Source organism: Cajanus cajan, chromosome 11, assembly GCF_000230855.2.
Source record: "Cajanus cajan strain Asha chromosome 11, NIPB_CcT2T_4, whole genome shotgun sequence".
NCBI lineage: Eukaryota > Viridiplantae > Streptophyta > Magnoliopsida > Fabales > Fabaceae > Cajanus > Cajanus cajan.
Window position 1 is genome coordinate 3,932,030 of NC_138527.1, and position 14,568 is coordinate 3,946,597.

Sequence of the window (14,568 nt, forward strand, 5' to 3'; positions counted from 1 at the left end):
GTTTGACAATAGAAGAATTTAAATTTGAATGTTCATTCATGACAATAATCGAAGGCAATTAAGAATGAACGTTGGGATTAAACTGAAAAGCAAAATAGGAAACACGAGTGGGGGAAAAGAAGGAAGCTTAAACTCGCGAAAATTTTCATTTGCAAAGTTGTGTTGTTATTGCCATTGGTTTAATAAATGAAATAGTCATACACTCTTCTAAGTGTTTATATACTATTGAGTGTCTATTCTTAACCTAACTCATAACATGGATTACCATTTTCTCTCTTTTTTTTTTTTTTTTGAAAACCATTTTCTCTTTACATCCAACATAAGTTATAAGAAGTAACTTTTCTATTAATTAAACTTATTTAACGAGATTTTTAATTGTTGATGTGATTTTATGGTGTTCTAAACATGCTTTGATTTGATTAAAAGTAAAATATGCCTCTATTATTCAAATTTATTTTTATTATTATTTACCTTTTGAAAATAATTACATTCATACTATTAACCATAGTTTTACATATTTTAGTAAATGATTCAATTTAATAGTATCCATAATATGTGTTTATGTTTTATTTTTTAATTATTTTAAATAATTTTTTATTTATTTATTAATATACTAAAAATAAAATATTAAACATTACTAATATTATCCGTGCATCTTACAAGTCTACCTATTAGTAAATTATAGGCAAAACACTTAATTTGGTCCTGTTCTTACCGGAGATCTGTCGAGAAGGACGATCTGCTAGGCAAGATTGGTGAGCCTTCCTTACTGGGTACGTCGGCTGTTCCGAAGTGGGGTTAGTACCTGCAAAAGAGACTCTGATGCTAAGGGTAGTTTATAAATATCTTCCCTCCTTAACCCACCGAGGCGCCTTTTAAAGGACAAAACCGTGACGGCCCAACGAGTGCTAAAACAGACAATACCTCGGATGCGGTGACCCTAATGATGTCAGCGGACTTACGATAGGAACATTGGCGGACTTACGGTAGGAACAGGTCCCTTATAATAATTAATAGTTTCAATTTTGTCCCTCTATAATTTTTTGTTTCAATTTGGTCCCCAATAATTTAAAAAATGTCAATGTCGGACTTTCCGTCCAAATTTCACAAACGGTGTTAAATGTGATGGCGTGGATGCCACGTGGGTGCATAGGTGACATGCCTCCTCTCCCCCTTCTTTAATGACCTGGAACGGCCCGTTTTGAAACCAGAACGGCCCGTTCCGCTTGCATTCTTTGTGTGTTAATTTTGCATTTGGAACGGCCCGTTCCAAGAATCCAGATGCAAATGTAACATACAACGAGTGAATCAAAACGACCCTTTTTGGTTCCAGAACGGGCCGTGCTACTTTCAAAATGGACTGTTCTGATTTCAGAACGAGCCGTTCCAGAACGCCAACCAGGATTAATATTTTAATTTAAGTGTTACATTTCAGCAAAATATTCAACAAAATGCAGCAATGTGGTTCAAAGATTGAAAACAAAAATTCATAACATAACATAAATTCAAATATTAAAATATGCACCAGAGTTGATCTTCTCATCCCTATTTTTTCATTGCCCATATAAATAATAAATCAATTAGGCGTAGTTTACTGTTTGAGCCGCCACGACTTATAACAATAGATGCAATAAACCTATGCATAATTCCAATGGCAACATAACGAAATCTAGATGAATTGCATTTACCAGCCTCCCATTGTGTATGACATGTTACAACCCCCAAAACATGTATGAATTAAATGATCTTGGATCTTTTTTCCCCTATGATTTGAAATCCAAAGATACCATTAAATTCCTCCAAATTGAGACGATACTCTATATTAAAAAGTTTAAAGAAAATCAATCTTGGTTCAGAATTTGCCCCGGTCAAAATTTGAATATGGAGAAAACTAAGAAATTTAAGAACAATTCTTGGATTTGGAACAGCCCGTTCTGAAACCAGAAAGGCCGGTTCTGCTTGCATTTTTTGTGTGTTAATTTTGCATCTGAAATGGGTCGTTCTAGATGCAAAATTAACACACAAAGAATGCAAGTGGAATGAGCCATTCTGGTTTCAAAACGGGCCGTTCCAGGTCATTAAAGAAGGGAGAGAGGATGCATGCCACCTATGCATCTACGTGGCATCCACGTCATCACATTTAACACCGTTTGTGAAATTTGGATGGAAAGTCCGACATTAACATTTTTTAAATTATTGGGGACCAAATTGAAACAAAAAATTATAGAGGGACAAAATTGAAACTATTAATTATTATAAGGGACCAAATTAAGTATTTTGCCTAAATTATAACGAGTGCAAATCAAAGAAATAAAAAAATTCACAAACAATTAAATTTACAAAAGAGTTTAGGACAGTTGGTTTCAGCAAAGTGCATTTTGTTTTTGGTGAAAATCAATTGTAAAATTAGTTTGGTGTTTGGGTCTGGTTTTCTAGTCGCCGTCATCAGACACACTGTGGGCTACTGTCTCCTAAGTTGCGATTTTAATTTCTTAATAAATATATTAAAATAAAATAAAATAAAATAAAGCTTCCTTACTCTTTATGCAATGCTTCCCATTTTCACAATTTGTTGACACCAAATTCTCTGATCCCAACCCTTTTAGCTACACAAAATGAGTGCCATCTCTTTCAGTTCCGTTTCTTTCCACAGTGCCAACTGTTGGAACAACCCCAAGGTACCCTCTTATTTGTTTTGTAGTTTGCGGAATAATCATAATAATTTATGTTTTGTTTTAATTCTTCCACTTTTTCTTATTCTTTTTTGGTGGATAAATGTGTTTGATTCGCCAATTTTATGTTGTTGGTTGGTGGTTTTCAGGAGTTTGGAAAGGTGAGAAAGCAACAAGATTGGAAGCTACTTGTGAAGTGTTTGAGCAAGAGTGGGAACCCATCTTCACAAAATGCAGTTCGTGTTGGTGTTCTTGGAGCTAGTGGCTACACTGGTTCTGAGGTAAGCTATATGGCACACACTGGTTTTAAGTGTGTTTGGTTTAGTGTGTGGAAAGGTTGGAACATGGAAAATTAATAAGGGGCCCAAGTATAAGTGATTTTAATCCAAGTTGTCTTATAATGAGAATGAGTTAATATAATCAAGGTTCTAAAAAACAATTTCAGCCACAATGTCAGGGTTTTTAGGGTCTCTGAAACTGCAATTTTTGTTGCATTGATCGCAATTTCCCAATTTAAAACCTTGGTTATATTTAATTTGTTCTTCACTTGTAATTTTGGTATATAGAACTCAACTACTCAAGTGTAAACTGCTAAGTGGCTTTCATTTCAAATTGTTTGCATTATCACTTTCCATGTACTCAACCAAGCATCTTGATATCATTGTCAGTGTAGAGCTGGTGTTACTATGTTGTGAGAATGTGATGCTTTTTTGTTTAGGTTATCCGGCTTTTGGCAAATCATCCACAATTTGGAATTGCATTAATGACTGCTGATAGGAAAGCTGGGCAGCCAATCTCGTCTGTATTCCCGCATTTGAGCACTCGGGTACGGTTGGTTTTAGATATGATCATGTGTATTTAAGAAGATATTTTTCTTCATTTCTAGCTATTATTATCGTGGGTATTGTATGTTATATGTTTTGTTGCTTCTAAGTGAATTTTGCATGCCTTTTCTATGATGATCATGGAGGTTGGTTCTAGTCTCATTCTTCATTTTCTTGAGCAATCCTCATGGCATGATTATGACATATGCATGTTGATGTGTTGTTTTGTAAATTACAGAATTTGAACTTAACCCATGTTTGCAGGACTTGCCAGATTTGATTGCAATAAAGGATGCAAACTTTTCTGATGTGGATGCTGTTTTCTGTTGTTTGCCACATGGAACTACTCAGGTTCTTCATTATTGCTTCTGAGTTTTGTAATTCCCTGAATTGACCAAGAAAGCACAGGATAAATTTATCAATGCTTAAAATTAATCCTTAGATTCTCTTCTTGTTTCCAGGAAATAATTAAAGGCCTACCAAAGCACTTGAAGATTGTGGATCTTTCTGCAGTATGTTTTAAAATAACTGTTGTTTGTTTTTTCCAAAAACAAATCATTATACAATATAAACAAAGTTTTGCTTCATATCAGAATTCTAAATGAGGGATTTTGTAGGATTTTCGTCTAAAAGATATTTCTGAGTATGAAGAGTGGTATGGTCAGCCACACAGAGCACCAGACTTGCAGGTGGGACTTCTTGTCGTGTTCAATTACAAAACATTCTCATTTATCTAGGTTGCTCTGTCTTCTGTCTTTCATTTCATCTAATCTTGCTTAGCAAACTGTTGAACCTCGTTAGAATTTCGAAAGGTATATATTTGATGAAGTACAATGCTATCACTAGTTATGAATTTGACTTGCCAACTTTTATTTCTGTTCATCTATGAGAATTTTGAATCTCAAGTTGAAACCACCTTTCTTGTATAATTTTATTTTTAATGCTGAGTTTGTTATCTGTATCCAGAAAGAGGCTATATATGGATTGACAGAGGTTTTAAGGGAAGAAGTAAAGAATGCACGTCTAGTTGCTAACCCTGGTTGTTATCCAACATCTATTCAACTTCCTCTTGTCCCATTGATAAAGGTCAGCATGTTTCCTTTGCATTACATAATGCATATGTAGAATAAGTGAATTTCCCTCTTAAAAAAATGTTGTTGGATTAACGTGCTAAAATTTGTTTTAAATCGTGTTATAATGAGTCTGTTCTGTGTGACTATAACTTGTATCTGTTAGTCTTCGCTTTTCCTTGGCTTCACATTTATGGTTCAGGGTGTTAAGCTTGATGTACCCTTCACTTTTAAACAGATTTATCTGGTATTCAGTTCTTGCTCTGTACGGGGAAATCAGTGTATTGGATGTGAAGAAACTGATAGCTCTCCTTCAATGACTAGTTTTTAGATTGGCCTTTTCTTTATCTTGTTTATTCTCCTCTTGTTTTTAATTGTTGATGATTGGATTGCTTATCCTCCAACCTTTTGTACTTCTATCACTTTCTCTAAATAATTTTTGTTTTTTATCAATAGAAAAAAGTTTGCATATCTGCATTTATTCTATAACATGAACAACTGAGCATTCATAGCACAAAGGGAGAAGTGCGAATTGAAGATATGTTGTTGTCATCCATATAGTTTGCATTGAAAGGCATGAGATGGCAATTCTGAGATATTGCTGCTATGCCTTTAGATCTATCTAGTGGATTGGTGGGAAATATCTGGTATTCAGGGTAATATATGAGTTCTGCTTTTGGATGTGTACCTGTTTACTTTGACTGAAGCACTCAAGATGCCAGATCAAAGTTGTTTCCAGGGATGGAAGCTTTGTCCAAGGACTTAGGCTCAACTTTATGCTTCCTATTTTAAAAACTGATTTTTCTGTATTTATTGATTTTATGTAGTGTTTCATATCCCCTTTGATTTTAAGTTTCTTCTGAGTGTTCTTTGTTTTGCAGGCTAGTCTTATTAAGACTAAAAATATTATCATTGATGCTAAATCTGGTGTGAGTGGAGCAGGTTAGAATCTTGATGCATCATCTCTTTTGTATTTTATTACTCCCTGTGTTCCATATTGTTTGATGTTTTCAGTGAAATTATTGAAACAACTATTTCAATGTTGCCCCTTAATAAATAGTTAAATACTATTGTCTTTGAATACTTAGTAATGCATTTATAGAAATTAGGAAAGAGAATAAGGATATTTTAGTAAAGTTAATTTCTAATAAAATCTTATATTATCTTGGAGTAATTATTTTTCATAATCTGCGTGCAAAATACTTAAACATCAATCAATATGGAACTGATGGAGTACAAGTATTCCACAAAACATTCTCAGCCCAAGTTTCTCATTTTCATGTGGTTCTATTGCTTGGTTCTTGTTGTAGGGCGCAGTGCCAAGGAAATTTTATTGTTCACTGAAGTAACTGAAGGTCTCAATTCTTATGGCGTTACCCGACATCGCCATGGTAAGTCTAATTTTCTTCTTATAATTGGATTTAGGTATTTTGAGTCTGACAAACTTCAGCCTAACTAATGCACTGACCATACTATATCTTCAAGTTATACTTTTGTGTGTGATGATGAAGCATCGAGGGATTAGCTTTATTGTAAAAGGTGCTCAATAATACAATAAGTAATAACTACTAAAAGCAACCAATAATACATGCTACACTATTCTGTTTTTATTGGTATAGCCATAAGGACCCCTCTCCAGTTAGGACACCAGTGTCAAGAAGGGCCAAGAGTGGTTTCTGCTAATTTGCCTGGTTCTCCTCCATTAGGAAAAAGGAGGTGTGGGGATTGGCTAATTGTGCCTGCTGGGTCTCCGCAATGAGAATTTAACCATAACTTGACCTTGTACTGTGATTGTATTGTGCTTTTCTTCATTGACATACATTGATGACCTCTTTCCCAAATAAACAACAATGACATCTGGATTTGAATAGATCTAATTATCCTATTTTGTTGTATGCAGTTCCAGAAATTGAACAGGGACTTGCTGATGCTGCAGGTTCAAAAGTAACCATTAGTTTTACCCCACACCTGATTCCAATGGTAAGAGTGGCTCCTAGGATTGTATGATCTGTATTCTTCTCTTTCTTGCTAGTGAAGTAAAGTATCAAGTGCTTCTTTTTGCCATTTATTAGACCCGTGGAATGCAATCAACTATTTATGTGGAAATGGCTCCAGGAGTGAGAATTGAGGACCTGTACCAGCAGCTGAAGCTCTCATATGAGGTTTATCTTTTAATGTCACTACTCGTTTCATCTAGTTTACGAAAATGTAATGTATGAATTGCATATATGCCGACAACATACAAATGCAGGTTTGAAATTGGTACTTAATGGTTATTCCTCATTGTTAAAGAAAATATTTCATCATTGAACTCTTCGACATCATAGTATTTAAGATCTTGGTCTCTTTCACCTTTAAGGCTTTATCCTGCCTTGTTTCATGGGCCTGTGGAATGTGCATACACTTTATCACGATGCACGATTTTTTTATTGCTTTGTTAGTCTACTTTTTGCTTTGTTTGAATTTCTTGGTTTCTTCCTTAATTTCTCTTTTCTTCTTTCCCGTGATTTCAGGATGAAGAATTTGTTGCTGTGTTGGAAAATGGAGTCATTCCTCGAACTCACAGTGTTAAAGGAACTAATTATTGTTTAATCAATGTTTTTCCTGACCGAATTCCTGGAAGGGCAATCATCATATCTGTTGTATGTTTAAGTTTTCTTTTTCTCCTATATATCCATAGCTTTTTAGGTGAAATTATGTGCATTTAATTATATTATGATTTTATTGTTGCAACGACTCTCAAGTATGTTAATGTGTTGTTGCAGATTGATAATTTAGTGAAGGGAGCTTCAGGTCAAGCTTTACAAAACCTTAATTTGATGACGGGATTTCCAGAAAATTTGGGACTTCATTACCTGCCTTTGTTTCCTTAGAGTTTATCTTGTCCAAGTAGATCTCAAACTAGTCACAGTTTCATCAAAATGCTTGATGCAGTGGAGGAAAATTATGTATTTTCCTTCTCTAGTTTGCTATTTGAAATTCTTAGAGAATTTAGAAGGGAATTAGTTATGGCAGGATTACTAAAGCAATTTGACCCTCAGTTTTTCCCTTTGTTTTGCTATGGAATATTGGAATAAGTCATTGAAGGTGGTTGCTTGTAGTTTTTCAACGATGGGTTTTGGTCTTTCTGTAATGCCAATATTTTAGTGGACTATGAAATGAACATGTGCAAGACAAGGAATTGATTACTACAGTACCTATGTGTTTAGGTTTAATTTTTTAATTTAATCTAGTCTTCCTTTGCATTGTATTTTAGTAGAATTGTTTTTAATATCATTAATTTTAATGAATTGCTCGTAATGTTTTAATAGGCCTTAGTGATCCATAATGGTTTTGTAACTCTTATTATGTTAAAGGTTTTGATCCCTCCAATCAGCTAGACTTTGGTCCAAATGGTTGCAAATAAATAGGTTGTTAAAAAATAGTGAGGAAGGCTTCAATTTTGGGGTGGAGAGTTTAGGTCTCTCAAATAATTCTGTTTTCTCAATTCAATAAAGAAATTATTTTTTTCATAAATTTTTTTGTTGAATTCTATCAAACTACTTTTTAATGGCATATATGCCTTGACATATTGTTGCTAGTAGAGACCAAAATAAAAATTTTAAAACTGAACTAAAATTAAACTTTTAGGATATAAGAATCAAAAATAAAATTGAAATAACTATAGCACTAAAAACATATTTAAATTATAATCGAACTCAAAATAAGTATAAAAATTTATACGCGAAGAACAGAGCAACTAATAATATTAATTAAGAATTTATCTATCCACATTATTTAAGAACTCATCTATCCACGATTTTACTTTTAATACTTTAAATTATAGATTTTTTAAATTATTACTAGCAACTCAAAGAAAAAATGTGAAACATGCTACTTAAAAATATTAATCTCACATAAGGGGTGTATAATAAAAGAGGACTCCTTATCATCAATCTAAGAGACTAGATTATAGAAGAAAAAATACTTGGAGAACGATTGATGCAAAAACTCTTCTCAAATAATTTAGACATCGAAAGACTCCAACTAAATACGACCGTTTTATTTTCAAAAGAAAATCGAGTACAATACGGTGTATGTTTTGAAAGTCAAAGAAATATGAATGAATTGCATGAATACCATATATACATTTGGATTTTTACTATTTTTTATCGATAGAAAAATTACAAAAATAATTATAAGGTCGGAATTTAAGAACTTACATATACTTTTTAGTAGTATATATTTTGTATCAATTTTATGGTTATAAAAAAAGGTTACTTGTGATTAATAACTACCCTATATAAATTTTGTTAAAGTTATCATTACTCGTTACAAAAAAAACTGAGAATTCTTGTTATCTCAAATAAATATGTAGATTACACTAAAAATATAGTTTTTTTTATTAGGTAATACTAAAGATATAGTTCATAATAAAGTGTAGAATAAATTTTCTTAATACAATTATGCTCGATATATTTTATTTTATTTTTTTTCATAAACTCGGCATTGACAATCTACACGTTAAAACAAAATACACATACTACATTACAATTATTGTATAAAATAAAGAATTTAATTTAATAAACTAGAAATTAATAAAATTTCAACATATTTTTCACATATTAATCGATTTCACACATTTCTTAAAAAGTGTTCTTATTAAATATTCCCAACACAAAGCATAAATATTATTATCTAGTCTCTAGTTTTCACCAAAAACAGACCTAATAATACCCTGTATGGTTGCTCCGCTCTGCTATCGTAGTTGGCACCTCTGCAAAACCCACTTGTTGAATTGCAATCCCCATTCAAAAGGGTATTCGAATTTGGTTTCAAGTTTTCATCTTTCAATTTCACCAACATGTCTCTCCCTTGCTCCTCTCACCTTCTATCTGCCACTGCTTCTTCTCGTTTCCAGCCCTTACCTCCATTTCTGGGATTCAAGGTACCCTTTTCAACATTTTCTCTTACAATATACTTGCTTCCACATAGTAAGGCAATTCTTCATATTCTGTTGTAGTCTGAAAGAAAAATGATAGTGAAGGATACTAAAAAATAGCAAAAGAAAAAGACACTGTCCCTAATGTACACAACTTATAATTATTTGTTTTAGGGTTAGAAATTTTTTGATCGTACAACTTGTGTATAATGCATTACTCAATCTGAAAATTGCCGGTTATCATTTGTTTTGGAGTTTTTAAATTGAATAATGGTCTGTTTGGGTAAATAGCTTAATTAAGGTCTTATTGATAAGATTTTTATCATATAAGCACTTATGTGTAAGTTGTTTCTACTATTAAAGAGGAAATTGGATTAAACTGTTCCAATATAGGTTGTAAGTTGTTTGCGAATGTTATCCTAGAAAGCTTATTGAAATAAGCTGAAAACAACTTATGAAAATGTCATAAGCTATTTTCTTAAGTTTTCCCAAAAGTTTGCACAAGTGCTTATACCATAAGTTCAAGCAAGCTGTAAATAAGCTCTTTCAGACAGACTCTAAGGATTTGTTCAGAAATAATATAGAAAAAAATATGAAACAAGTTTTCCGTAAGCTAAAATTACCTTATGCATAAGCTAATTTCTAGAAGCTTTCTCTTATAGGTTTTCCAAAACTTATTTTTACTTATGCATATGTTAGTTTTAACTTATGAAGAAATTTATTTCATTTTTTCCTCCTAATTTTTTCTCGCATAAATGTTCTTGAAGTTTATCCAAACATGTCTTAAATAATAGATGCACTAAGAGTGTAAAGGTCTTTCATACTATCATCCAATAAAAAATGACAATGTATGATAATTTTATTGACTTTTATAACAACTACCCTAAAAGTCATTTGTAGAATAATATTTTTATTGGTTGACAGTGTAAAATTTTTTACATTGGCAATGCATACCTATTAAACTCTTTTGAATCTTGACTACTTCTACATTTGGTTAAAAAAGGGTTTTCTAAGGTCTGGCTAGTGGCTTCATAAGTTAAAATTTCCTCTTTTTGCTGTTGCACAGGGAACATCGTGTTTTCTTGAGAAGCACAGTTGCTGCTCAAGTGTTAAACCATATTGTGCATCTCAGAAGACAGGGACCAAAATCTCCTGTTCTATGAATATGTCTGCACAGCAATCAGATGATCATGGGAAAATGAAGCTGGACCAGTTAATAGACAAAGCACGAAAGCTTTGGGATAGTTCTCCTGAGCCAGTGAAGAATTTCCCCTGGAGCAAAGCTTTGGACAACTTCATACAACTTATTCTTGATCTTATTTTGTTTGTCATCAGATACCTGGCTGTGCCCGTATTCGCAGTTACCTCCCTCAGTGAGTTGTCCTACTGTGCGCATGAAAGGAAGCTAGTTCTTGTTCCGCTTCCAGTTCTCTTTGGAGTTGCTATTGCTGGGATCCTTAAAGAGACTGCTCTTGAGTTATCTCCACGTCTAAAGGTATGATCATAAATTTTGTTTTCTCAATAATTACTTTCCCACATTTAGAATGAAACAGTTGTGATGCCTTAGCTCTGCTGTAGGTTCATTATATGATTTCTTTCTTTCACTCATTTACTAAAAGATTTGAATAGCCACACTACCTCCATTTCTTGAGTTGCTAACAATGGGGCATTTTTCTTTTTAACTTGTTAATCTCAAACCACCTGATGAATTTCGTGTGCAGAAATTTGACAGTGAATTAAAAATACGATGACTTTCTTAGATGTTTATTTCTCTCCAAATTCTAATTTAGGCATCCGGCTTGTATCAAGAATAATTTGATGATATATATCAAAACTGAATGCTTGCCTTTTTCTACAGGGGCATGTCTATTAGAGACTCATGCTGGTATTATAAATATATTGAGATTATTTTTATTGGTTATAAACTTATAATGGAAAATATATGAGAGACTTAATCTGGTGGTCCCCTCTCCATTACTATACTGTAGCTTATGTCTTGCTTGATTTCACCCTTCTACTGTAGCTTATGACTGGTCTCTTTTTCAGGATGCTGAAGTTCCATGGCATTTAATTGTCATTGCAATTTTCTTCACATTGATCAAATTGCCAGGGCCATATTACCCTTACTGGGGACGTATATTTATTCCTCATTTTGCGAATGGGGTTCTGTTGAGGACTATATGGTTCACAATATTGTGGTATAGAAGGCCTAAATCACTAAAGATGTCGGATTCTAGTTAGTTAACCGTTATGATGCTAGCCTGCAAAGTCAGTTTCAGATGTAAGTATTTATTAACTAATTCTACTACTTATCATCCTAAATCCAATACATTTGTGAAATTTGTGATTCTTGGGAATCTGCATGGGCTGTAATTTGTTCCCTTGTTTTGAGTAAATGCTATTATATATTGTTTTATGAAGCTCAAGCCACATACTGATGATTATTTTAAGATTTTTTTTGTTTGGTTATATTATTTTGTAAGGATTTGTTTGTGTAAATTTCTCTGGAGGCATTTCCAAGAGAAAGAAAAATGAGAAGGAAAAATGAAATAAGTTTCCCCATAAGTTAAAATTAGTTTATGTAAAAACAAGTTTCTAGAGAAGCTAATATGAGAGAACATCTACAAATTAGCTTATGTACAAACTAATTTTAGTTTATGGAGAAACTTATCTCGTTTTCCTTCCTTTTTTTTTAATCTCTTAGAAGTGCTTCTTGATAAGTTTATTCAAATAGATCCCAACTCCATATAGTTTCATTGAAGTTTTTAAATAGGTCTTTTGAATTTATAATTTTATAATTGGGTTCCTGTACTGCCCAATATTTTTGAATAAGTCTTTACTCACCGGTAGTTAATAGTCATTAACCTTTGCTAAACTATTAGGATGTATTTGAAAGAATAGATAAAGCATACTATAGGTACTATTCATTTTGCATTGGTCAAATAGGTTCCTGAAGTTGAGTTTTCAAATGTGTGATGTGTCCATAATATAGTTTAGCAAAACTTAAGGACTGTATGTTAGTAAGGACTTCTTTAGGACACCTAATATGAACTTTTAAAGTATGCAATCTTTAGTTAACTGCTGTCTTTGTAAGGACGTATATGGTGTGCCTAGTATAGATTTTTAAATTATAAACACTTAATTTTAATTTTAATGAAGCTAAAGAGATCATAGGAGTAATTTAAAATTTTTTTAACAGTTTTTGAAATATTAAATTATATGTTAGACATATAATTTAGTTCCTGTACGTGTCGCTAATTATCAATTTAATTCTTATACATAAATTCTTATTAAATTAGTTCTTATATGTGTAAATGTTACTAGTTATTCCCTGCTTCTGTTAATTTCTTTGCACATTCTTAATTTGGTCCTTACACATTAGTGCGTTCTTAATTTGGTCTCTATATATAAAGACTAAATTAAGAGTACCCAACATATGCAAGGACCAAATTAAGAACATGCTTTACATGCATAAGGATTAAATCAAGAATGCATAAGAGAGTTAATGATCAATGCATGAGGGCAAGCACCAAACTAGTAATGTTCACACATACACATACCAATTTAATAAGTTTTTACGTATAGGGGGCCAAATTGAGAATTTGTGACATGTACAGGGACTGAAATATATTTTTAACCCAAATTATATCATGAAAACTGTTAAAATTTTATAAACATTTTGGTCCTGGAATGATACTTGGACATCAAAATAGTCCAAAATTTTCTGTTTACCAGTATATCTCACACAATGACCGAAAATCATCATTTCAGGATCAATTTCATGCTGCTAATATTTCAAGAATCAAATTAATGCTTCAAAAATCTTTCATTGAGCTATTTATAATTATTTTATTTATATAAATTAACGAAGGTCTAGCTAAGCCTGTTGAACACGAGCACTCGGTATTTGTTATCTGCTCAGTTATATAATCAAACCCTGTATGATAACCAATCTTGGTATTCTCAAACTTCGAATTTGAAGCGAAGCTAAACTTTTACCAAGCCATTGGTCAATGGTCACCCCTGATGTAACCAAAGAATGTCTATGTTAGCTTTTTGGGGTTTTATTTATTGCGTTGTTTTAGCTTGTATTTGTTTCGTTTCATATGCTTTATTCTTATTTAGGAGCTTTAACCCTTCAACATAGGTGGCAACATCTTTCATGTGTAGAATTGATTTCCCAGAACACGCTTTTGTCAATAGATTGTTTAATAAATTAGGCTAGTAAATATGAGTCAAAATATTTTGTATAATGGCAGCTCTAGTAATACACCAATATACTGAAGTTAGCTTGTATTAATCCTGCAAAGTAATATAGGTGTTCTTGTCAATATATCATGTACAAGCTGAATTCAGTCCATTTATCAATTCTTCTTTTTGCATTAAAATGTCATTGATGAATAAATCATTGACTTCGTTTCCTCTGATACAGGAGACCAGATTTTTTTTTACGAGTGAAGACCATAGTGGATAGTTAAGAAATTCATTGAGATTTTTGTTGAATTTATTTAGAATTCACTTTGTTGAGGAAAGGTGTAACTGCTATTCTTAGTTAATAACTATAGTTTGTCTTGGAAATATGTGGTTGTGTTGGATAGTGGGGTAGATAACTTTTGTATGGAGAAATAAATGTAAACGGTGACCACATTTTGTATAAGGAAAAGATTTTCATCTTACTCTCTTTGCTACTCAAACCTGTTGAAGATAAAATAAAGTTTTGCAGCATAAATCACGCTCCCACAAGTGCAAATTAGTTTTTAACCGCTAATTTTGAGACAGTCTAAACTATGTTCATGAATCAAAAAATCAAAAAAAAAAAAAAAAAAAAAAAACTGTAGAAGAGAAATGCCAGGATTGGTCAAATGGAATAACACATGGTATTTTTGTTGCTTAGTTTAATTTTTAGGAAAAGGAAATAGGGGGAGCAAACCCTCTATCTATTTTTAGTTTCATTTTTTCAATATTGGGTGGGGAGATTCGAATGAGAGAGAAGAGATTTAAAACATTCATGATTTGAAGTTCAAAATTATAAGAGTATACAAGTAAATTAATTTTAAAATTCTTCCCCTCTTTTAAATTAA

The 14,568-nt window shown here is 32.4% G+C and overlaps 2 protein-coding genes across 3 annotated transcripts; both read left to right on the forward strand.

Moving 5' to 3' along the window:
• Positions 1-2,436: 2,436 nt before the first annotated feature.
• Positions 2,437-7,821, forward strand: LOC109800313 (putative N-acetyl-gamma-glutamyl-phosphate reductase, chloroplastic). The gene is made up of 13 exons (XM_083066840.1): positions 2,437-2,678; positions 2,822-2,953; positions 3,391-3,498; positions 3,761-3,847; positions 3,958-4,008; positions 4,114-4,185; positions 4,463-4,582; positions 5,448-5,508; positions 5,877-5,957; positions 6,467-6,546; positions 6,639-6,728; positions 7,080-7,208; positions 7,332-7,821. The coding sequence occupies exons 1-13, from the start codon at positions 2,616-2,618 to the stop codon at positions 7,437-7,439; spliced, it is 1,182 nt and encodes a 393-aa protein (XP_082922966.1). The 5' UTR covers positions 2,437-2,615; the 3' UTR covers positions 7,440-7,821.
• A 1,419-nt stretch (positions 7,822-9,240) lies between these two features.
• On the forward strand, positions 9,241-14,163 carry EMB1273 (embryo defective 1273). 2 transcript variants are annotated; one of them, XM_020361951.3, is made up of 4 exons: positions 9,242-9,493; positions 10,554-10,982; positions 11,534-11,768; positions 13,920-14,163. In XM_020361951.3, exons 1-3 carry the CDS (start codon positions 9,410-9,412, stop codon positions 11,726-11,728), a joined length of 708 nt encoding a protein of 235 aa, XP_020217540.2. In that variant the 5' UTR covers positions 9,242-9,409; the 3' UTR covers positions 11,729-11,768; positions 13,920-14,163. The 2 variants fall into 2 exon arrangements, with proteins under 2 accessions (XP_082922923.1, XP_020217540.2); XM_083066797.1 differs by lacking the exon at positions 13,920-14,163 and having other exon boundaries at positions 9,241-9,493; positions 11,534-11,907.
• Positions 14,164-14,568: the final 405 nt, after the last annotated feature.